This window comes from Lolium perenne, chromosome 5 (genome assembly GCF_019359855.2).
Source record: "Lolium perenne isolate Kyuss_39 chromosome 5, Kyuss_2.0, whole genome shotgun sequence".
Taxonomy (NCBI): Eukaryota; Viridiplantae; Streptophyta; class Magnoliopsida; order Poales; family Poaceae; genus Lolium; species Lolium perenne.
In genome coordinates this window covers 251314006-251339109 of record NC_067248.2, presented here as the reverse complement: position 1 = coordinate 251339109, position 25104 = coordinate 251314006, and the positions used below count along the sequence as shown (strand labels likewise).

The 25104-nt window shown below is 46.7% G+C and overlaps 2 protein-coding genes across 3 annotated transcripts; one reads left to right on the top strand and one right to left on the bottom strand.

Annotated features, from left to right (window-relative positions):
• Window positions 1-730: 730 nt before the first annotated feature.
• Window positions 731-3132, bottom strand: LOC127302692 (protein POLLENLESS 3-LIKE 2). Its single transcript, XM_051333233.2, has 4 exons — window positions 2791-3132; window positions 2487-2699; window positions 2207-2362; window positions 731-2109 (listed from the first exon to the last, which is right to left on the bottom strand). The coding sequence occupies exons 1-4, from the start codon at window positions 3130-3132 to the stop codon at window positions 1114-1116; spliced, it is 1707 nt and encodes a 568-aa protein (XP_051189193.1). The 3' UTR covers window positions 731-1113.
• A 173-nt stretch (window positions 3133-3305) lies between these two features.
• Window positions 3306-13297, top strand: LOC127302693 (myb-related protein Hv1). 2 transcript variants are annotated; one of them, XM_071820455.1, is made up of 6 exons: window positions 3306-3457; window positions 3634-3701; window positions 5521-5603; window positions 7334-7420; window positions 11654-12483; window positions 12591-13297. In XM_071820455.1, exons 5-6 carry the CDS (start codon window positions 12221-12223, stop codon window positions 13072-13074), a joined length of 747 nt encoding a protein of 248 aa, XP_071676556.1. In that variant the 5' UTR covers window positions 3306-3457; window positions 3634-3701; window positions 5521-5603; window positions 7334-7420; window positions 11654-12220; the 3' UTR covers window positions 13075-13297. The 2 variants fall into 2 exon arrangements, with proteins under 2 accessions (XP_071676556.1, XP_051189195.1); XM_051333235.1 differs by lacking the exon at window positions 7334-7420.
• The last annotated feature ends 11807 nt before the right edge of the window (window positions 13298-25104 follow it).

Sequence of the window (25104 nt, the reverse complement as noted above, 5' to 3'; positions counted from 1 at the left end):
AGAGGAGACATGAATCACTGCATTATCCAAAAAACATCTGTCATCACTCACAGTCACACATATTTCCAACTGGATCTTGCATTTATGTAAAGAACCTGAGTCACTAGCGATAAACAAGCAAGTAAAAACAGAGGAAGAATCAAGGTGATCTTATGAAGTGAGGAACTTGTTATTTGAACTTTTGAAGTAATTACAAAATCAACTTATGTTACAAGCAGACTCAGCGGGAAGACATAGTAGGCTATATTTTGAAAAGGTGGAAAAGTTGATTTGAAAAACACGTCATCACTGACAGTCAGAAATATGTCCCACTTTGATGACCAATATGTAAACAACTTGATTAACGACCATTAGAACAATCAGGAGATGAGCAATATGTTAAAGTGAGGGAATATTTGAACTTTGAATTGATCACGGAATCAATCAGGAAGCACACTGCTGCTAAGTATGAAGCTGAACCGTACTGGAACATGATTTATTTGGTTGTGATAAGGAGGCAAATTGTCACAATTTCAAACATATACAGCCTTGTTGATCGATGCTGAATTGTCTCACTGTAAAAGAAAAATCAAATTGTCACAATTTCATCTCATCTGGCACAATGCTTGGAGATGCTGAATTGTTGGCCGATCTTTCAGCTAGATAGTCGATCTAATAGTTCAAGTTTGTAGCTTTGAAAGGCTGCTGCTGTAAAGAACTTGAAAACAGAGGAAGAATCAAGATGATGCAATGAAGCAAGTAACTTTTGTTATTTCTGAAGTGATTACATATTGATTTCTGAAGTGATTACAAAATCAACTTCTGTTACAGGTAAAACACACTCCTGCTGCAAGTGTGAAGCTGAACCCAAATGGTGAACAAATGATCAGCTGTTATTTTGGCTATGTTAAAAAAATAAATCAATGAATCAGCAGCAAACTAAGAAAAACAAATTGTATCACCATGGATCGAGCCCTAGCTAGTAGCTAGTTTGATTAAAGTTTAACTTAAACGGCGACGCAGAATCCTCCAGGAGAACAAGCACATCTCCTTCCTTCGCAGCGTCTGTCACCTCCTTCAGTCGGTTGTGTGAGCAACAAAAACGGAAAACCAATACGAACTCGCCACCTTCGATCAGAGAGCGTTGAGTGTCTGTGTGATGTCCTGGAAGATCCTCAGCCTCTTCCCCACCTTCTCCTTCAGCGCCGCCGGGCTCGTGTCGCAGCAGCTCGCTGCGGACGGCGCCGCCACCGGCTTGGCGTTTTTGTTGCAGTTCTCGTCATCGTCCAGGATAGGGGCGATGACCGACGCGACGAGGGCCTCGTCGAACGCGCTGTGGTCTGGCAGCTCCGGCCACCTTTCCTCGGCGGTGAGCGACTTCCGCCTGCCGCCGTTGACGTCCTTGTCAGCCTCGTTGTTGCTGCTCTGCTCCTTGGTCTTCTCCCCGACGGCTGCCGCAGCTGCCTTGTCCATGGCGGTGCCGGACCTCGTCCTCTTCAGGTTGCCCATGGGATCGTGATGCATCTGAGCCGGGGCCTTCTGCTGCTGCAGCAGCTGCTGTTGGCGCGGCGCGTTCTGCGGCTGCGGCTTGGCGGCCAGTGGCGGCATCCGGTGCGAGTAGAATGGCCGCGCGTCGATGTTGAGGTTGGGCTGCAGCAGCTGCTGCTGCTGCTGCGGCGGCGGCGGCGCCATCTTCTTGCTCGCGGCGTTCTCGTCGGCGAACTGGTCGCCGGCGCGTGGCTGCGGGGGCATGAGGTGGTCGATGCAGGGCTGCGGCTGCCAGATGCTGGAGGAGGAGCCCATTCGCAGGGCGTCGAAGAGCCAGTTCTTGTCGACGGCGAGCTGCTCCCATCCGGGGCGTCCGACGAGCTTGACCTCGAGGTCCCGGAGCATCTCCTGCGCACGCTCGTAGGCCTTGAGGTGGGAGTCGGCGCCGCGGAGGCCGTCGACGCCGGCGGGGCGCACCTGCTTGAGCACGTCCTTGGCCTCGTGCACCCGGCCCTGCTTCATGAGGCAGATGCCCAAGTTGCACATCTTGTTGTTGTCCGGGCCGATGATCAGCGCCCGCCGGTATGCCCCCTCCGCCTCCGTGTAGTTCTCCTTCTGCATCAGCGCCCACCCCAGGTTGCCCTGCACCCGCACATTGGCAATCAGGTTGTTAGCTACGGATCTCGGGTCGAGTAATTGGCATGGGAAATCAGGGAGATTGGAGTTGCTGGAAGCTTACGAGGAGCCTGGTGGCCTCTTGCTCGAGGGTGACCTGGAACTTGCGGCCCTGGGAGCGCGCCGTCTTGGTGCGCTTGCCGTTGAAGGCGTGGCCCTGGTGGATGAGCTGCAGCTTGTGCTTGAGCAGCAAGATCTGGTCGTCCAGACGCCCGCACCTCTGCAAACCCAATCCAATGAATTCAAAATCAAATCAGATGCATATTTGAATCGAAGTTTGAACACGGTGACAACAAGATGCATGTTCGAATCGAGGAAAGGAAATGAACCAAGAAGTGACTGACCTTGTAGAGGTCGAGCAGGATGTTGTCGAGCGACTCCTGCGCCTGGTCGGAGCATCGGCTGCGGAGGGACTTGATGGCCTCGATGGCCTCCTCGGCGCGGTTCTGCTGCTTCATGACGATGGCCATGTCCTTGAGCGCGCTGTCGACGCGGTCGCCGGCGTTGATGGCGCCCCAGAACAGCGCGATCGCCTTCTCGGGGTCCTTGTCCACCAGCTGCACCCATCACCGCCGCCGCCGTCAGCCAAAACAAATCCAGAAACCCAATCAAGAAAGCAGCAAGACCCAAAGCAGACAGCGTACGTACCTGGACGCGCTTGGCGCGGACGTAGGGCGAGTCGCCGACGGGGACCTTGTGGGCGACGTGGAAGGAGTCGGAGTGCGTCCGCAGCATGGCCGCCTGCGATGGCCCCGGCGCCGCCAGGGGCTTGACGGGCGAGCAGGGCGCCGACTTGGTCGGCCGCAGCATACCGCCCACGCCGCCGCCGGCGGACAGCCACTGCTCGAGCTGGTGCTGCTGCTGCTGCTGCTTCATGGCGGCGCCCTCGCGAAGATCTGGATTGGATTTCAAGAACCGACGGGCTGGCGGCGGCGGCGGAGGGAGATGGAGGAGAGGGAGGAAGCGGACGAACACTGAGGTGGAAAGCATCGGATTCCATTTCGAAATATATGAATCCGTTCGGCCGTCCGACCGTTGGGATTAGCCGTTTGCGCAACTAGCCGTTGGGCGGACCGAGCTGGGCTGGGCCGGGCCGGGCCGGCTAATTGTGCTAAAGAAAATATAGGGCCCAGCTAACAGGCCGCGGTTTCTTTACCGTTTTCCCTTCGTTCACATCGTCTCGCCTCATCGGCGCGGCGCCGGAGTCGGGCGGCGCCGTCGAGTCACCTCCGCCGCAAGAGGCCTAGGTTCGCGTGCCGTGTGCCGCGCCTGGCGCTGGGGACTCTCTGGCGCATGCGAGATATGTCTCTTGGCGGTAGGAATTTCGTTTCTTGATTTGGCGCTGGCCGCCGTTGACTGGCCCCTAAAGTGTTCGACGGAATGCGGATGCGCAAGCAACGCGAGGCTGTTCCAGTTCTGGATGCGAAGCTAGTTTGTAGGATGCAAATGAGTGCAGAGGGGAATTAATTTTCAGTTTACGCTTGTTTGCAGGGCGTCGCTGCGATGCGTGCGAAGCTGGAACAAGACATTTGGCTCGAGTGTGCAAACCAGGAAGACATGTGAGTGCTAAAAACTTAAATTCTGTTAAATTCTCTCAGGCATTGTTGTGCCAATATAGTAACTCTTACGCCGCTTTATGGCGTCATACTACGCAGTGTAGTAGTTCGACACCATTTTATTTTCCGTGTCGGTTGAATAGGTATGTGTTACATCTGATCTGGTGGCGTGGCTTAGCATATAATGGATCCCCACTAGGCCCTCTTGTAGTCACTACTAGTAATAAGAATGTCATTGTTCTGTAGCAGCTCGTTTCCATGATACAGTGGTTGCTCGATTTAGAGTCATGTATGTGCACCTGAATCTCTAATCGAATTGCATGTACTGTTGCCCTCTTGGATTTCTATGCTGATGTGACAGGTGTGATATGGATGCAATGACAACCCTGATACGGGGCTAATTTATATGCCTACACAGCTATTCACTAAATGCACCTTCAAGTGGGAATGTAATAACTATTTTTGCAGGGTGGTTCGTGCTGGTACTCTATACCATATTCATAGGGATAGTAGCGATATCACAAGGGCGCTTTCATATTGTATTCGACAGTTCCTCCTTCTATAGTTAGAACATTTTCCTATTGTTTTTCTGTAAATCTTTCCCCTGGAACTACTGTGTCTGCAGGCTGTTATAACATGATATTGCAAATGGGAAAAAAATCTAACAATCAGCCTCATCATCACCGTGCATTCATATTACTAGAAAGATGCCTTAAACGAAATATCTGACAATTGCAGGGTTTGTAAATACACAATTTGCTATATGTTAGCTGCAGTAAAGCATCGATACGGATTTATTAGCATTGAGCCTACCTGTAACTTGTGTTCTCATGGACCTGGTATGCAGACCTTAGAACAATTTATGCTTCTCTAGATTGATAGTATGGGTTTAAGTAGCCAACCACCTGTGGCCCCCTGTTAATAGGATGGTTGTCCGCAGCATCCCACCCACGCCGCCGCCGGCGGAGAGCCACTGCTCGAGCTGGTGCTGCTGCATCATGGCGGCGCCCTCGCGAAGATCTGGATGGGTTTCAAGAACGGCGGCGGAGGGAGGAGGAGGAAGCGGATGAACACTGGGAAGGGGGAAAGCATCGGATTCCATTTCGAAATATATGAATCCAATCGCCTGTCCGACCGTTGGGGATTAGCCGTTGGCGAAACTAGCCATTGGCGAAACTAGCCGTTTGCAAAACTAGCCGTTGCGTGGCGTCGCCGTGACCGAGATGGGCCAGGCCGGGCCAGACTCGTCGCCTGTGCGGCCAGTTTAGCTGTGATTAGAGCCTGCTAATTTTGCTAAAGAAAAGATAGGGCCCAAGCTAACAGGCCACGATTTCTTCATCGTTTTCTCTTCACATTGTCTCTCCTCATCGGCGCGGCGCCGGAGTCGGGCGGCGCCCTCGACGTCACCCTCCGTCGAAAGAGCACTCGGTTCGCGCGCCGTGTCCGGCGCCTGGCGCTGGTGACTCTGATGTATGCGAGATACGTCTCGTGGCAGTCGCCATTTCGTTTCTCGATTTGGCGCTGGCAGCCGTTGACTGACCCATGTGGTGTTCGACGGAATGCGGAAGCGCAGCAAGGCGAGGGTGTTGCAGTTCTGGCTGCGGAGCTAGTTTGTAGCGGCTAATGGGCGTGTGAGTGTGTGACTGGATGGGCATCGGCACCAACTAGGTCTGCTACGCATATGTGAGCTTTTTTCTTCCTTGAACTTGCTCGGCGAATTCCAGTTGGTTTCACTGCAAGGACTTGGAGGGATGTACGGAGCTGATGTGGTGATGCAATTGAGTGCAGAGAGTATTAAATTTTAGTTTATGTTTGTTTCCAGGGTGTCGCTGCGGTGCGTTCGAAGCTGGAACGGGGACGATTGGCTCAAGTGTGCAAACCAGGAAGGCATTTCCTGCAAGGCATGTGAGTGCTAGTAAAAACTTGAATTCTGTTAAATGCTCGCAGGCATTGTTGTGCCAATATAGTAACTCTTACGCCGCTTTATGGCGTCATACTACGCAGCGTAGTAGTTCGACACCATTTTATTTTCAGCGTCGGTTGAATACGACGTAAATGTGTTACATCTGATCTGGTGGCGTGGCTTAGCATATAATGGATCCCCACCAGCGCCCTCTTGTAGCCACTAGTAATAAGAATGCCACTGTTCTGTAGCAGCTCGTTTCCATGATACAGTGGTTGCTCTAGAGTCATGTATGTGCACCCAAATCTCTAATCAAATTCCATGTACTGTTGCGGTCTTGGATTTGTATGCTGATGTGACCGGTGCGATATGGATGCAATGACAACCCTGATACAGTCCTAATATGTCTATATATAGCTAATAACTAAATGCACCTTCAAGTGGGAATGTAATTACTCCCTCCGATCCATAATATCTGCCCGGGATTTAGTTCAATTTACTCCGAATTTGAACTAAAACTCCGACACCTATTAGAGGGAGTACTACTTTTGCAGGGTGGTGCTTGCTGGTATTCTAATACCATATTCGTAGGGAGAGCAGCGATATCATAATGGAGCTTTCGTATTGTATTCGACAGCCATCCTTGTATAGCTACAACATTTTCCTATTGTTTTTCTGTTAATTCTTTCCCCTGGATCTACCGTGTCTGCAGGCTGTTATAACATGACATTGCAAATGGGAAAAGTCGAACAATCTAAAAATCATCATCACCGTGACTTGATATTACTAGAAAGACGCCCTTAAGTAGCCAACCACCTGCGGCCCCCTGTTAATAAGATGGTCAGACAAGAATAAAGATTGATACATCATACATGGTTGGAGGGTTATGCACAAAAGATGAGGGCATTCTAGTCAAGTCGGAAAAGGAAATACACGCGAACAAAATTGTGTTTATGCCACTGTAAAGTCTCAAAACTTTTGGTCTCACAATGATTATGTGCTAGTGTTTGCCTTAAGTAGCCAACACCTGCGGCCCCCTGTTAATAAGATTGGCCAGACAAGAATAAAGATTGATACATGGTTGGATGGTTATGCACAAAAGAGGAGGGCATTCTAGTCAAGTTGGAAAAGGAAATACAAGCGAACAAAATTGTATTTATGCCACTGTAAAGTCTCAAAACTTTTGGTCTCGCAATGATTATGTGCTAGTGTTCCCGACGTTTCTTTTGGGTATTTCTGGGGCCACTCCATTATTCACCTACCAATCAGACCATGCAGCTGAAATAAATACTATGTATTTTATTTATTAGAAGATGATTATCAATAGATACACCTGTACTCAACTTAAAATGAGTTGGTCTAGCAGTAGTTAAGAAAGGACAACAGACTAAGTTAGGATATCTATTATTGTATTAGCTTGCAGATGGATCAACCTGACCAACCATTTGTATGTATCTGAATTTGTAGATCTGGAGTATTAGTTTATCGTTAGTAAAGGTTCAGTTGGTTATGCTACTCTGTTTAGTTGTAGTTGTAAAACTTGACCATTTGCTGCAGTTAACCATTTAATATCACTTTCCTTTAGTCAGTATCAGTAATAAATGAATATACCTTACCTGCGAGTAACGACATGCTACAACAGGAAAGATAACTGCAACTATTATTCTAAACAAATCTCAAAGAGCTCAACGGTATTAGGATATATGGAGTTTTGATTTTTTTTTCTCCACAGAAAAAAAATCACTACTTCAGTCACTATCAAAGGAAGTTAGGGGGAGACCGATGTTAACATTTCTGAGGAAGCAGTGGAACAGAAACGGTAAGTGTGTTTAACTTCAGCTTGTGCTCTAATGCTTGCGGTGCGTACTTGTGTGGATGGAATGGTTTTAACATTGGAAATTTGAAATGGTTAGTAATCAAGACAAAAACGCATTTCATCATCGAGGATGCTAACAAATTTAGAAAATTGCATCTTACATGGCATTTGTTGCACAAAACACAGATACACGATCTTTTTTGCAGCTTGCACACATTGTGCCTTAATTTTTTGCACCTAGCCCAAATGAACAGCTTAACCTTTCTAACATGTTAACTGCTGGGCCGGGCCCGCATTTTTGCTAGTGTGGCGTCCAGCGTGGCCATCCACAGGCCCACCACATAGTCCACACCTCCTTACCACAGCTGAACCAATAAAAAAAAATCGGGAGGCAGAACAGTTGCTGTAGAGCTGCATTTGCACGTCGATCCGAGCCCAAAATCTGGGGAGGCAACCTAGGGTTCTTCTTCTTTGCCTCCCTCCGAAAAGCTAACAAATGGAGAGATAATGAAAGGAAAGGGGGTGAGTGATGGTGGAGGAGAGGTCGGTAACGCTTCACGAGGCTCCTGTCTCGTCCCCGCGGGGGAGCAGGGGCGAAACCCTATCTCTGCCTGCACCCACACTAGACGCCATGTGAGCAAACAGAGCCCAGCCCGTCAGATAACATGTTAACAAGGTTAAGCTGTTCATTTGGGCTAGGTGCAAAAAGTTAGGGCACAATCTGTGGTAGCTGAAAAAAAGGTTTTGTTTCTGTGTTTGGTGCAACAAATGTCACAAAGCATGGTGTTAGCTGCAATTTTCTCTATGTTACAGTTGAAAAGATTGTCCACCTTTGCTATGAAAACATGAGTTTTTGAGTAAACTAGTAAGACGCTCATGCCACATGAGGGAGCAAAAAACAATGTGAAACATAGTTTACTGAAGCTGTATTTATATGACAAATTAATAGATTTTCATGCTTTTGTTTACTTCGGCAAAGATAATGCTAGCTTGCTGTTATGATCCTAGGTTTGTATGGTCCACTTATCAGGGTTAAGATAAATAAGGCTAGGAGTGATTGGACTGACCACCAACTCTAATCTTTAGGAAAGATTAATTGTTGCATGGCACTGATTAAATAGTCATGACTGGAAAAACATGCTATCGGCAGTCACAGTAAGCCTCACGGTTTTTTACAAGTCCAAATATCTGAAGTCCAGATATGTGACACTTCATGATCTGGATCTCTTTATGTCCATTCAAATGATAAAAGCATTATGTGTATTGACTTTTGTTTGACCTGTGATTTGGAGCTACGAACATTGGTCTTGGACAGTGGGACTAGAAAAAGCACCTTTTCCCCCATTCTGTGTTAGTTGTTTAAAGGCGGTCAAAGTCCCTCTGCTAGTGGAGGGCTAGTGTTGGAAGGTTTTCTAGTCAGTTCAACAGCCAACCATCCACGTGGAAGGGCTAAAACATTGTGTTGCAGCCAGAAGAGCACAAAGTTTATGATTCCTGGGCCAAATGTAAAAACAGTCAGTTGATTTTCCAATTTCTAATTGACCAACCTGATTCTTGCATTCAGTATTATCGAATCTACATTCATAAAAGAAGCACTGTAAAATCAGAGCTCATGGTCAGCGACAGGAAACTGCTAGCTCATGAATTTGGGTTGAAATACTGGAGACCAACACCACACCTAACCTAATAATAGCCGATTGCATGGAGGAATGCAAGGACTGGTAGGTAGAGAGAGGCTTATGGGTGAAAAGGGGGGATGCCACAGAGAGTTTGGAGCTTTATGCAGGCATATAAGGGGCATGTAGGTAGGAGGAAACAAAGAGGGGGTTGGGAGAGAGGAGTCACGGATAAGTGCTGTTTCTGCTTGGGCCATGTCCATGTGGTGGGGTTGCCTAATTGGCCATGCCTCCCTTGTAGAGATGACACCAAAAGGGTGGCCTAGACCTACCTCTCTCCTTTCCATCTTTCCCTTCCCCCTAACCCAAAACAGCCCAGCCTGCACAAAGGAGTCTTCCACCACAAGTGCGTGGCTGAGAAGTGGAAGGTAGAACTACTGCACATAAACTTGCAGACACCACTCCTCAACTAGACAACCACAAACCATTTCCCTACTTTCCTCATCTTGCCAGCCTCCATGCTTTCTAGAACTAGTGCCTACCAGTTAACAACTAAAGGGCTCAGGCTAATAGGTTTTGCTGAAGAACGGAACTCCTTTTTGTTGTGAGGTGGCGATTAAGGTACAGGGTACAGTTGAAATGGTTTACTTGATTTAATTTGATGGACCGAACGAATAGCCATTTCAGAGCGTATTAAATCAGCGGATACCAAAATGACACGACCCCAAACTTGGCCAGCTAGCCTATTAGGCTATTACTAGTTAGAGCCCATAATAAGGACTAGTTATTGATGGCTATGCAATAAAGCAGTTTGGTGTCTAATACTCTGACTTGCTTTCTGGTTGGCATGGTAGGCAAATTAAATTGGTACATGCACCCTTACTGCATTAGGTTGAGATGCAGCTATTTTCGAAATATTCCTCCTGTTATGGATTTGGCAATAGGTTTGTGCCGCGAAGTGATGCAACCATCCCCTGACATGTGGTGAAATATCCGTAGTTTTGTCTAAGTGAATATCTATTATCTTGAATTAGCATAGAAAATCAGGTAGAAACCAGGTAGGCATGTTCGTATGTTCAAAAGAATAGAATTTGGAGTTAGATCTGGAGTTGTAATCAACCAATCCCTGCAAGAAAGAAATTAAGGGTGGTGGTAAAGGAAGCTTGGACATTTTCATGTAGAGGACCATTGTGGAGTGTGAAGTCCCAATCATTCTGGCCCCAACTGAAGCTAATGGTTTAGGATATTTCCTCGCCATACACCCAACCAACTATGGTCCAGAGTTTGGTAACCATCCCAAAAGAATATATTAGGTAGACATATTATGTAAGCCCATCTGGATTTGTAACGGATATGTAAGTTTCTCCTAACAAGTAACAATCAATGGTCCACCTCAGCAAGTCATAATTTCATTTGCTTCCTCAGGTTGTGATGCCCACAGCCTTTAGTACAGCAGAGTAATTCCTAATTTGTGGAAAATTCAGTACAGTAAAATTCAGTATTTATATATGTTCTCTAGGAGCAAAGGCAAAGCACATTTTACAGAACTGGAATAAGTTGTGACCATAATTGTAAGGATGTCCTTATTAGGGATCACTGATAATGTTGTCTATTGCCATGTTGATTAACCTATAATGTATTGCCATGTGGATTTGCCTATATAAATAAGATATCCTGAAGATCTTCCTTGCTAGAAAGAAATATGTAGCAGTTGCAGGAGTGATGAGTTTGGTGAATTTTTTATATAGGGTTGACCAAACAGATGAACTAACCAGTTTAGATTATATAAAGCAGAAATGTTCCACACGAAAGTAGTTTCATCAGGCTTATGGCAAAATTGGCAGCACATATGATTCTGCAAAACTATTATACTACGGAAGACAAAGAAGCGAATATGGTGGGTGGCGAAATAAAATTCAGATAGGCAGCATCCAGATACATATTCTGCTTAATCATATTTTATTCAAGAATAAACAAGGAAGCATGAAGTCTATGACGAGGGCTTCCCATTGTTTAACACCTCACCCTGTTTTCAATATGCACATTGGCTTGTATGGTTGCACCAGAACATTTCCATTGTTAAAGGAAGAAATGATGCTAAGATGATTGGAGCTGGTGAGATCAGGGCGGTTTTTTCTAATGCATGAATGACCCGTATACAACTGTTACTCTGGTGTAGTATACGTGCCGGATCATTTTCGTGCTGACATAATTGCGTAGGAGAATAACAAATACCCCTCATAGACTCCATCATTCAACATCTGATCATGTAGAGCACACAAATTGCAGCTGGGTCACAAAATCACAAGAGGCCCTAAGAATGCTGTCTTTTTGTTTATACGAGTAGAGTTGTACCTTACATTCTTACATATAATAGGGTATCTTCTCACCAAACGGATATCAGTATGTGATAAAAGAAGGCATTATTGGAGGTTGCATCATACACACGAGATCAAGGAATTTGGAAGAGGGGAAACATAAATAAGAAGGGGCTGTATTATTGTACCATCTAATTCTCATTGATATTCTCCTTGCTCGCTGATGTGGCACATTTAGTTTTGGATATAATGTGTCTTTACAGAACCCCTAACTAGTTTATATTTCACGAGGTGTGTTGCAGGAGGAGCTTCAGGCATACCGGCACCAACAGGAATTAGGAATATGGAGGCATCACGGCCGGGTGCGGTGGCGGTGGTGGTGGATGATGCGGTTAGTTAGCTGTTAAAACCGAACGCGCCAAGAGGTAGGCATCAGGCAGGCAGGCCAAAGCTTACATCACACTTTACACCTACCTTGCTCCGAGGTCTGTGAATCAGGCAGGCACAGGCACACAACACATATGGCTGCCACTGCGGCTCTTTTGTACTAAGCTGGTAAACAAACAAACGGGTGAGGTGATGAGGTCATGACCTGGGGACGAGGGGAGGCCTACCAGCCTAACCTTTTTCTCACCAACTCAGCCTCTAGAAGACCGGCTTCCCGGATCGAGCCTATAAAATCCAGCTCTCTCCTTCACCCACCTCTCCTACGCAGCTATAGCTAGCACCCAACAACAACAACAACAACAACTTCCACTGCAAAACCCACCACCACAAAAAGGAAGGAGGAGGAGGAGCAGAGGGAAAGCAAAGTGTCTGTGTCTGTCACCGGCGGCATCAGCTGACTCTGAGACAGTGAGGAGTCAGCCATGGGGAGGTCGCCGTGCTGCGAGAAGGCGCACACCAACAAGGGCGCGTGGACCAAGGAGGAGGACGACCGGCTCACTGCCTACATCAAGGCCCATGGCGAGGGCTGCTGGCGCTCTCTGCCCAAGGCTGCGGGACTCCTACGGTGCGGCAAGAGCTGCCGCCTCCGGTGGATCAACTACCTGCGGCCCGACCTCAAGCGCGGCAACTTCAGCGAGGAGGAGGACGAGCTCATCATCAAGCTCCACAGCCTCCTGGGCAACAAGTACGTCCATGTCCATGATCCTCTCTATCTGTTTACATGCATGCCACCGTAAAGAACATAGCTTTTGATGCTACTGTCTCGTGCTAAACGGCTACTTTTGTTTGCAGATGGTCGCTGATCGCCGGGAGACTGCCGGGGAGGACGGACAACGAGATCAAGAACTACTGGAACACGCACATCAGGCGGAAGCTGATGAGCCGGGGGATAGACCCGGTGACACACCGGTCGATCAACGAGCAGCACGGGTCCAACATAACCATATCGTTTGAGGCGGCCGCAGCTGCGAGGGAGGACAACAAGGGCGCCGTGTTCCGGCGAGACGAGCCCACCAAGGTGGCGATCACCCAGGCCAACCACCACCAGATGGAGTGGGGCCAGGGGAAGCCGCTCAAGTGCCCGGACCTGAACCTGGACCTCTGCATCAGCCCCCCGATCCAAGAGGAGAAGCCGGTGGTGAAGCGGGAGGCCGGCGTCGGCGTCTGCTTCAGCTGCAGCCTGGGCGGCCTCCCCAAGAGCACCGACTGCAAGTGCAGCAGCTTCCTCGGCTTCAGGACCGCCATGCTCGACTTCAGAAGCCTCGAGATGAAATGAGCTTCCTTCTTCCTCCTTTGTGTTCTGTGACTTGGATGTAGGTGAAAATAGTTGAGTGAAAAGAGAGACAAGAAGAAAGGGCGAGAGGAGGAGGATCTTGTGCGCCAAGATCTTACTGCTCGATCCCCTGCTCTATCTTGTCGCTCCATTTTGTTCGTCCCCGTGTAATTACCGTTGACTAATCATAAGCAATACCACCACCTGGTGCCGCTAGGTTACTGTAGCTCGACGATCAGTGTTGTATTGAAAGATCAAAAATTATCGTCGAGCTAGGTCACTGTCTAGTAACTTGACAGTCAATTAACTACTGTTAAAACAACAAATGCAAGATCGTGCGCAGCTGAAGCTGGCGATTACTGCTAATTCTTTTCCCAGGTGGAGTAGGCTAGATTCAGTGTGCCCCGTGTGTGTGGGTGCTGATCTCGAGACCGGGCCACTGAACCTGATGTTTAGAGGCGACCTTGCCGCGTGGACGCATGTGACCTTTGCCTAATCCTGCAGCTTCGGTAAAGCGCCCTCGTGATCTTAGATTAGACCACGCTTTGCGTTGTGACCCTGCTTTTTGGGTTGGATACCGTGTGGCTGCACTAGGTAGGTTTAGTGTGCGCTCCTCTGCTTTCAACGTCTTCTTTTCGGTAGCTAGTGTGCACAGTAAGCATGTAGTTACTGAACTTGTACCACCTCCCTGGTTCGATGAAGAAGGATTATAAATTGAACTAAAAGTTAAATCTTATAGAGTTTCGTCAAATATAAAGAAGGAAACTAAATATTAGAACATTGAACAAATATATTATGAAAATTTATTTTACGTTGAATCTACCGATATGTTTTTCGGAGGATGTTCACTTTTAATTAGATTTATACGCCTTATTTTTTAAAACAGAGGGAATACAATACATGTTCCAAAGTGAGTTTTTATGTACAAAATTCCTAAGGCTGTGTGCATGCACAGGCCGGGGTTAACTTCCCTTAAAAAACAATACGGTAAAACATTCGTTCTAAATATGGTACTTCCTCCGTTTATAAACAGATGTATGAGATTTATCTAAATTTGGATGTATCTATACACTAAAGGGTGTGTAGATACATCAAATTTTGAATGAACTTGTGGCATCTTTTATGGACGGAGGTAGTATCTCAAATGGTATTTTCTCCTTTACGAATCTAGAAAGCATGTTTGGCAATCCATATCTGAAACAATGACTTCAAATGGTATTTTCTCTGTTTGCAAACAGATGACGACTTAGAAAGCAAGTTTGCCAATCCATGTCTGAAACAACGAGCATTAAACGGTATTTTTCATGCGTTTGCAAACAGATGACGACCCAGAAAGCATGTTTGTCTAATCCACATCTGAAACAACAGCTCCTACAAAGAGATCATCACAAGGAGCTTATCACTGCTGTTAGTGGGCAAGTAGCTAACCATGGAAGGAAGGGATGAAGACAGGAAGGTGCTTGTTCAAAAAAAAAAAAGACAGGAAGGTGACAAAGGACCATTAAAATATCGGGCTTGTTAGGTAAGGCCACCTCTCGGAGCAGTATTCTACTAGTCGTATTTCCTTTTCGGCATCGGAGCAACCAACCCGGTCGCCCAGCTCGTGCTCCTTGGTGATCTGGCGGAAACGGATGGATGGATGGGGGCGACACCGCGGCCGAGAAAGCAGCGGGTTTTGGACGGATTCTGGGCAACTTGCGGCGGCGTTATAAATCGCAGCGTTGGTGAAGTGGCGGCGGTGGGTTGGTTGGTTTGGTCCGGTGAGCAGTGAGCAGTGAGTGAGCGAGTGCCGTGCTCGAGATGGAGCGAACGGTTTTGCTGTTCCTGGCGATCGGAAAGAAGAGTCTTCTCTGTCGCGGGTGGGCGATGCAACCAACTGCATTTCTATCCGCCGCCACCATCGTCTTTCCGTGGCGGAGAAAGGACTTTGTCATGACGTCCGTTGCTGACGATGAGTCATATGAGCGTGTAGTATTAGCTAGCCTACAGTATTTTTCTTTTTCTTTTCTCCCAGCTAGCCGGCCAAACTGCCCAATGAAAACCCGCTGCATGGTACGCACCGCCTCCTGACTTTTCAAGCCGATCTCAATTCCCCGTTCATGAACCAGAAAACCTAGGAACTGACCAGCCGTCACGCCAAAGGCACACTTCTTCGGATTCATTCTCAGTCCGAATTTCCGAGTACGGTCTAGGACGCGCCGTAAATCATCCAAGTGTCCCTCCATGGAGACAGATTTGACTACCACGTCGTCGATATAGATCTCCACCAACTTTCCGATCAGATCATGAAATATATAATTCATGGCTCGTTGGTACGTTGCACCAGCATTCTTCAACCCAAAGGTCATGACCACATATTCAAACAAGCCTACTGCCCCTGGCACTCTGAATGCGGTCTTGTGTATATCTTCCGGAGCCATGAAGATCTGGTTATAGCCGGCGTTGCCATCCATGAAGCTCAACACCTTGTGGCCAGCAGCGGCGTTTATCAACGTTTCTGCTACGGGCATCGGATACTCGTCCTTTGGAGTGGCTCTGTTGAGGTCTCGGAAATCGATGGCCACACGCCATCGACCGTCCTTCTTCTCTACAGGAACGATACTGGAGATCCACTCAGCATACCTGCATGGCCTGATGAATCCGGCGGCCAACATTTTCTCGATCTCTTTCTTGACTTCTTCCAGAATTTCGGCCCTCATCTGACGTGCTCGTTGTTGGAACAGCCGAAATCCTTTCTTAAGGGGGAGCCAATGTTCAATGATGCTCCTGTCCAACCCAGGCATCTCCGTGTAATCCCATGCAAAGCAATCTGGGTATTCTTTTAACAGAGCTATCATCTGTCCCCTGAGCTGTGGATCTAGCTTCTTGATGATAAAAGTCGGTCGCGGCTTATCCCCAGGACCAATGTCGACTTCCTCCAGCTCGTCAGCCGATGTAAACCCATACCCTAGCTTTCCGTCCCCTGTGAGGTCGACGCCATATACTGGGAGAACAGGTGGTACGGATGACACAGGCCGATCGCTAGAATCGGCTTCCATCTTGATCATCACCAGGATCTTTCGGCAGTGTCGGAGCCGATCGCGTGGAGCAGCTTCTTCCTTATCTTCGCTGCGAGAGCAGTTGCCCTCGCCTCTACCCTCATCAGGGGGGTGCCCCAGTTCTATCATGTTGATGTTGAACGAGTATCTTGGCTGGCACCTCCCAGGGTAAGTGTCGTTAGCCCTGTCAACGGCGCATGACGGTGAATTAGGCCCTTCTGGTGTCGCCAATGTGAATGACGACGGTGGACGGGACTGAAGTGGCACTTTTCCTTGGTAGGTCCCGAGAGCTGGCTCTGATAGAGAGTGCTGATGCTTCATGACCTCCTTGATCATCCGAACGGCGACATGCTCCAAAGTATTCACCAGGCTCTCATAATGGTGACGCAACGAGTGAGTCACCATGCCGCTAATCTCCTGGCGCACGGCCCTGGTTCGTCCTTCTGACGGGACGGATAGGTCCACTCCATCGAGCGCGCCTTCCGGTGAGAACCCCTTCCACCTGATGCCATGTGAACGGGTTCTGTGATATGAGCCGATGAGGTCGGCTTCGAGGATGATTTTGATCTCGTCATACTTCTTCTTGAGCTCGTCGGTCAGATCCTCGTATGTGACTGGCGTGCCGTCCGCCATCTCGGATGTAGATGGCGATGTGGCTGATGTGGAAGCTTGTCCCACCGGGCGTGCCAGAATGTGTTGTCGTCAGAAACCCACCGGCGGGCAGCGACGGGCAACACAGTAGAGCCGGGAACAACTTAGGGCTTCGGCTGGCCCTGGTCCCTCCGAGCGACGGCCCGCAAAGCCTTCTGGTCACACGTCCGATGCTGATGCAAGGGCGTGCCACCTGACCTATACCTGGTCAGGAAGGTGATGGAGATGCCTCGCTTAGTTTCCTGCATGGCATACACGTAAACATTAAATACGAGCCTCGATCGGCTCTCAGGTTATCCTGTGAATCGGCTCATGGGAGCCGATCCACCCATGATTCGTACGAGGTGCACGAATATATGGTGGTCCTGCTTGATCAAGATAAAGCTAATGAGATCTATGATGATTTAGGGTTTTCACCGCATAATCGGATCATCCTACTCAGGATTGGGCCTCGCGGCCACGCACGGTGATCGTAAGCCGATCCTAGACAAGGCCTAAAAACCAACACGAGGTTGATCCCCGGAACATCCTGTCTAGGACTTGCAAACGACACCCTACGTGCCGCTGGATCCTCCAGCCTCTTGTAAGGCCTAACTATTGCAGATATTAAACTAATCCTTGAAGAATCAAGGAGCAACCGTAACGGATCGGATCTACTAAATTATGATCAAGCGGGGTGCCGCCCCTACACCTAAGATAGGTGTAAGGGCGGCTAGATATGCAGGGGTTGCACTACGCAAGCATATGATACGAAGAACAATGCTAACCCTAACATATCTATGATAACTACGTTGCTCGCCATCAAAAAGGCTTCAGTACGAGCAACGCATGAACAACGTGGAGCTTGTGCTGCCTAGATCGCAAGATGCGATCTAGGCAGCATGTCTCTTACCGGTAGAAACCCTCAAGACGAAGGAGTTGGCGATGCGCCGACATTGATTTGTTGGTTGAACATTGGTTGTTGTTTATTCCATAAACCCTAGATACATATTTATAGTCCAGGGGACTTTCTAATTTAGGCGTGCACCTAACCGTGCACGGGCAAAACTCTATCTAGGATACGATCTATTATATTACAGATATATGAGCAATCCAGCCCAACTTTGCATATAAGGCCGATCTACGTATTTTCTCCGTATATAATCTTCAAGCCCATCTTGATCGTGGCCCACCTCTGACTTGGTCAAATTCTGGTGATAACAGAAGTTAACTATTGCTATGATAGTTTTGATGTGATCTATTCCTCCTTTCGTAGCGTGAAGGTGACAGTGTGCATGCTATGTTAGTACTTGGTTTGGTTATGTTGATCCGTTGTGCACTCTAAGGTTATTTAAATATGAACATCGAATATTGTGGAGCTTGTTAACTCCGGCATTGAGGGTTCGTGTAATCCTACACAGTTAGTGGTGTTCATCATCCAACAAGAGAGTGTAGAGTTTAGCATCTATCTATTTATTCTGTTATGTGATCAATATTGAGAGTGTCCACTAGTGAAAGTATGATCCCTAGGCCTTGTTTCCAATACTGCTATCGCTGCTTGTTTACTGTTTTACTGCATCTCTACTGCCTGCAATATTACCACCATTCATCACACGCCAGTCCTGGACAGCAAAGCACTTTTCTGGTGCCGTTGCTACTGCTCATATTTATTCATACCACCTGTATTCACTATCTCTTCGCCGAACTAGTGCACCTATTAGGTGTGTTGGGGACACAAGAGACTTCTTGCTTTGTGGTTGCAGGGTTGCATGAGAGGGATATCTTTGACCTCTTCCTCCCTGAGTTCGATAAACCTTGGGTGATCCATTTAAGGGAAACTTGTTGCTGTTCTACAAACCTCTGCTCTTGGAGGCCCAACACTGTCTATAGAAAAAGGAGGGGGCGTAGACATCAAGCTATTTTCTGGCGCCGTTGCCGGGGAGGAAAGGTAAAAGGCACTCATACTTCGGTTTCAGGTAACTAAGTACTTTTCTGGCACCATTGTGTGTGTGCTCGAAGCTATTTCCTTTAGATCCTGCAATTGCATCTTTTTGTTTCTTGTTTACACTAGTAAGGCATAATGGAAAACAACAAAAATATGAGAGATCTTTATGAACTTTATCTTGAATTAGGACATGATGTGTTTGAAGAGAGAATTAAAAAACCCATGGAACTTTATATGCATGCTAATGGGAATGTTATTAATATGAATGCTTTGAACACTATTGTTGCTAATGCTATGGAAAATTCTAAGCTTGGGAAAGCTGGATTTGATGAGCATGATATTTTTAGTCCCCCAAGCATTGAGGAGAAAATTTACTTTGATGATACTTTGCCTCCTATTTATGATGATTATAATGATAGTAGTCTTTTAGTGCCACCTACTATGGAGGATAAATTTGATTATGATTACAATATGCCTCCTATATTTGATGATAGCTACATTGTTGAATTTGTTCCCACTACAATTAATAAGAATGATTATGCTTATGTGGAGAGTAATGATACTTTTATGCATGAGACTCATGATAAGAATGCTTTATGTGATAGTTATATTGTTGAGTTTGCTCATGATGCTACTGGATATTATTATGAGAGAGGAAAATATGGTTGTAGAAATTTTCATGTTACTAAAACACCTCTCTATGTGCTGAAAATCTTGAAGCTGCACTTGTTTTATCTTCCTATGCTTGTTACTTTGCTCCTCATGAACTTGTTTATTTACAAGATTCCTTTTCATAGGAAGCATGTTAGGCTTAAATTTGTTTTGAATTTGCCTCTTGATGCTCTCTTTTGCTTCAAATACTATTTCTTGCGAGTGCATCATTAAAACTGCTGAGCCCATCTTAATGGCTATAAAGAAAGCACTTCTTGGGAGATAACCCATGTTTTTATTTTGCTACAGTACTTTTGTTTTATATTTGAGTCTTGGAAGTTGTTACTACTGTAGCAACCTCTCCTTATCTTAGTTTTATTGCATTGTTGTGCCAAGTAAAGTCTCTAATAGAAGGATGATACTAGATCTGGATTACTGCGCAGAAACAGATTTCTTTGCTGTCACGAATCTGGGTCTAATTCTCTGTAGGTAACTCAGAAAATTATGCCAATTTACGTGAGTGATCCTCAGATATGTACGCAACTTTCATTAGTTTTAAGTTTTCTGATCTGAGCAAGTCTGGTGCCTCTTAAAAATACGTCTTTACGAACTATTCTGTTTTGACAGATTCTGCCTTTTATTTCACATTGCCTCTTTTGCTGTGTTGGATGGATTCCTTTGTTCCATTAACCTCCAGTAGCTTTAGGCAATGTCCAGAAGTGTTAAGAATGATTGTGTCACCTCTGAACATGTGAGTTTTTGATTATGCACTAACTCTCTAATGAGTTTGTTTTGAGTTTGGTGTGGAGGAAGTTTTCAAGGATCAAGAGAGGAGGATGATACAACATGATCAAGGAGAGTGAAAGCTCTAAGCTTGGGGATGCCCCGGTGGTTCACCCCTGCATATATCAAGAAGACTCAAGCATCTAAGCTTGGGGATGCCCAAGGCATCCCCTTCTTCATCGACAAATTATCAGGTTCCTTCTCTTGAAACTATATTTTTATTCGGTCACATCTTATGTACTTTACTTGGAGCGTCTGTTTGTTTTTGTTTTTGTTTTTGTTTGAATAAATGCTTGTGTGGGAGAGAGACACGCTCCGCTGGTTCATATGAACACATGTGTTCTTAGCTTTTAATTTTCATGGCGAAGGTTGAAACTGCTTCGTTAATTGTTATATGGTTGGAAACGGGAAATGCTACATGTAGTAATCTTGGATAATGTGATACTTGGCAATTGTTGTGCTCATGTTTAAGCTCTTGCATCATATACTTTGCACCTATTAGTGAAAAAATACTGTAGAGCTTGTTAAAATTTGGTTTGCATGATTGGTCTCTCTAAGTCTAGATATTTTCTGGTGAGGGTTTGAACAATAAGGAGACGATGTAAAGTCTTATAATGCTTACAATATGTTCATATGTGAGTCTTGCTGCACCGTTTTATACTTGAGTTTGCTTCAAACAACCTTGCTAGCCTAAACCTTGTATCGAGAGGGAATACTTCTCATGCATCCAAAATCCTTGAGCTAAATACTATGCCATTTGTGTCCATCATACCTACCTACTACATGGTATTTCTCCGCCATTCCAAAGTAAATTGCTTGAGTGCTACCTTTAAAATTTCTATTCTTTATCTTTGCAATATATAGCTCATGGGACAAATAGCTTAAAAACTATTGTGGTATTGAATATGTACTTATGCGTCTTATCTCTTATAAGTTGCTTGTTGAGCGATAACCATGTTCCTGGGGACGCCATCAACTATTTCTTTGTTGAATATCATGTGAGTTGCTATGCATGTTCGTCTTGTCTGAAGTAAGGGTGATTTATCATGATCAAATGGTTTGAGTATGCATATTGTTAGAGAAGAACATTGGGCCGCTAACTAAAGCCATGATCCATGGTGGAAGTTTCAGTTTGGACAACAAACCTCAATCTCTTATGAGAATATTATCTGTTGTTGAATGCTTATGCATTAAAGAGGAGTCCATTATCTGTTGTCTATGTTGTCCCGGTATGGATGTCTAAGTTGAGAATAATCAAAAGCGAGAAATCCAATACGAGCTTTCTCCTTAGACCTTTGTACAGGCGGCATAGAGGTACCCCTTTGTGACACTTGGTTGAAACATGTGCTATGCTATGATAATCCATGTAAATCCAAGCTAATTAGGACAAGGTGCGGGCACTATTGGTATACTATGCATGAGGCTTGCAACTTGTAGGATATAATTTACATAACTCATATGCTTTATTACTACCGTTGACAAAATTGTTTCTTGTTTTCAAAATAAAGCTCTAGCACAAATATAGCAATCAATGCTTCCCTCTGCGAAGGGCCTTTCTTCTACTTTTATTGTTGAGTCAGTTTACCTACTTCCTTCCATCTTAGAAGCAAACACTTGTGTTAACTGTGCATTGATTCTTACATACTTGCATATTGCACTTATTATATTACTTTATGTTGACAACTATCCATGAGATATACATGTTACAAGTTGAAAGCAACCGCTGAAACTTAATCTTCCTTTGTGTTGCTTCAATGCCTTTACTTTGAATTTATTGCCTTATGAGTTAACTCTTATGCAAGACTTATTGATGCTTGTCTTGAAAGTACTATTCATGAAAAGTCTTTGCTTTATGATTCATTTGTTTACTCATATCATTTACCATTGTTTTGATCGCTGCATTCATTACATGTGCTTACAATAGTATGATCAAGGTTATGATGGCATGTCACTCCAGAAATTATCTTTGTTATCGTTTACCTGCTCGGGACGAGCAGAAACTAAGCTTGGGGATGCTGATACGTCTCCGACGTATCGATAATTTCTTATGTTCCATGCCACATTATTGATGATATCTACATGTTTTATGCATACTTTATGTCATATTTATGCATTTTCTGGAACTAACCTATTAACGAGATGCCGCAGTGCCAGTTCCTGTTTTCTGCTGTTTTTGGTTTCAGAAATCCTAGTAAGGAAATATTCTCGGAATCGGACGAAATCAACGCCCAGCATCTTAGGATTGGACGAGGCTTCCAGAACACCCGAGAGAGGCCAGAGGGGGGCCACAGGCCCACCAGACACTACCCTGGCGCGGCCAAGGGGGGGCCCGCGCCCCCCTGTTGTGTCTTCGCCTCGTTGACCTTCTGACGCCGCCTCTTCGCCTATATAAAGGTCCCTGACCTAAAACATCGAGACGAAAAAGCCACGGTACGAGAAACCTTCCAGAGCCGCCGCCATCGCGAAGCCAAGATCTGGGGGACAGGAGTCTCTGTTCCGGCACGCCGCCGGGACGGGGAAGTGCCCCCAGAAGGCTCCTCCATCGACACCACCGCCATCTTCATCAACGCTGCTGTCTCCCATGAGGAGGGAGTAGTTCTCCATCGAGGCTAAGGGCTGTACCGGTAGCTATGTGGTTCATCTCTCTCCTATGTACTTCAATACAATAATCTCATGAGCTGCCTTACATGATTGAGATTCATATGATGATGCTTGTAATCTAGATGTCATTATGCTAGTCAAGTGGATTTTACTTATGTGATCTCCGGAGACTCCTTGTCCCACGTGTGTAAAGGTGACAGTGTGTGCACCGTGTGGGTCTCTTAGGCTATATTTCACAAAATACTTATTCACTGTTATGAATGGCATAGTGAAGTGCTTATTTATATCTCTTTATGATTGCAATGTGTTTTGTATCACAATTTATCTATGTGCTACTCTAGTGATGTTATTAAAGTAGTTTATTCCTCCTGCACGGTGTAATGGTGACAGTGTGTGCATCGTGTAGTACTTGGCGTAGGCTATGATTGTGATCTCTTGTAGATTATGAAGTTAACTATTGCTATGATGGTATTGATGTGATCTATGCCTCCTTTCGTAGCGTGAAGGTGACAGTGTGCATGCTATGTTAGTGCTTGGTTTGGTTATGTTGATCTGTCATGCACTCTAAGGTTATTTAAACATGAACATCGAATATTGTGGAGCTTGTTAACTCCGGCATTGAGGGTTCGTGTAATCCTACACAGTTAGTGGTGTTCATCATCCAACAAGAGAGTGTAGAGTTTAGCATCTATCTATTTATTCTGTTATGTGATCAATGTTGAGAGTGTCCACTAGTGAAAGTATGATCCCTAGGCCTTGTTTCCAATACTGCTATCGCTGCTTGTTTACTGTTTTACTGCATCTCTACTGCCTGCAATATTACCACCATTCATCACACGCCAGTCCTGGATAGCAAAGCACTTTTCTGGTGTCGTTGCTACTGCTCATACTTATTCATACCACCTGTACTTCACTCTCTCTTCTCCGAACTAGTGCACCTATTAGGTGTGTTGGGGACACAAGAGACTTCTTGCTTTGTGGTTGCAGGGTTGCTTGAGAGGGATATCTTTGACCTCTTCCTCCCTGAGTTCGATAAACCTTGGGTAATCCACTTAAGGGAAACTTGCTGCTGTTCTACAAACCTCTGCTCTTGGAGGCCCAACACTGTCTACAGGAAAAGGAGGGGGCGTAGACATCAGAGACAACCATGGCCGAATCCGAGCCAGAGGGGGTACCTTGAGATCAAACTCAGCCCATGCCTTCGCCGGGTCCATCCGCTGTAGCCAAGCCCACCGACACCGCAGCGCCACATTGAGGAGATGAAGGTTAGGGATGCCTAAACCGCCACACCTCTTGGGAGAGGTCACCTCATCCCATGCCACCAGACAGTGCCTGCCACTGACGTCAGCTCGCCCCTTCCACATGAAACTACGGCACACCTTACCGAGAGCTTGCAAAGTCTTGGGGGACGTCCAGGGACATCATGGCATGGACAGGTAAGGCGCTAAGCGTGGTCTGGACGAGGATGGTCCTTCCACCGCGGTTCAGCAGACGGAAACCCCACTGGGGCAACCGCTTGGCCGCGCTCTCCACCACGGGCTGAAGCTGAGCTGCCGAAGGATTGCGCAGACCTAGCAGCAAGCCAAGGTACTGGCAGGGCCAGTCCGCGACGGCACAACGAAGAATAGCGCGCGCCAGCTCCACCTGGTCCGAGCTACACCGGATGGGGTGGACCGAGCTCTTGGCTCGGTTGGTGTGAAGGCCCGAGGCCTTCCCGAAGTCCTCAACCACCGCCACGCAGGTGTCAAGGTCTAGGCGAGTAGGTTTGAGGAAGATGACCACGTCGTCGGTGTACATGGAGGCGCGTTGCCGAAGGCCACGCGGGGCCAAGTCGGAGAGCAAACCTTCCGCCGCAGCCTTCTGGAGCATGAGGTATAAGACCTCCATGACCGAGTCGAATAGCAGGGGGGATAGAGGGTCCCCCTGACGCGGCCCACGCCTGTTGTATATAAGATCCCCCGCTGCACCATTCACTAGGACTCGGGTCGAGGCCGTGCTGAGCAGCCCCACCACCATAGAAATCCACTTGGGGCCAAAGCCCAACTTGGTCATAACCTCAAGGAGGAAGGTCCAATCCACAGTGTCGAAAGCTTTGGTGATGTCAAGCTTCAACATGATCGCCGGGGCCTTGAGTGCATTCAACCTCCTAGCCGTGGACTGCACGAGCTGGAAGTTGTCGTGGAGGCAACGCCCACGAATCAAGGCACAATGATAGGACCCAATGATCTGCCCCATACGCGGCGCAAGGCGGGAAGAGAGCACCTTGGCGATGAGCTTCGCCACATTGTGAATCAGACTAATGGGCCGGAAATCCTTCACCTCCATGGCATCTGCATGCTTGGGAAGGAGAGAGATGAGGGCCTGGTTGGCCGCATGGAGGCCACG

Excerpts from the sequence above, each read along its gene's own strand:
- LOC127302693 (XM_051333235.1), top strand. The coding sequence starts at position 12,221 with ATGGGGAGGTCGCCGTGCTGCGAGAAGGCGCACACCAACAAGGGCGCG. Across the intron at positions 12,484-12,590 it reads CACAGCCTCCTGGGCAACAA|ATGGTCGCTGATCGCCGGGA; the intron begins GTACGTCCATGT and ends TTTTGTTTGCAG.
- LOC127302692 (XM_051333233.2), bottom strand. The coding sequence starts at position 3,132 with ATGCTTTCCACCTCAGTGTTCGTCCGCTTCCTCCCTCTCCTCCATCTC. Across the intron at positions 2,700-2,790 it reads TCCGCGCCAAGCGCGTCCAG|CTGGTGGACAAGGACCCCGA; the intron begins GTACGTACGCTG and ends TGATGGGTGCAG. Across the intron at positions 2,110-2,206 it reads AAGAGGCCACCAGGCTCCTC|GGCAACCTGGGGTGGGCGCT; the intron begins GTAAGCTTCCAG and ends GTGCGGGTGCAG.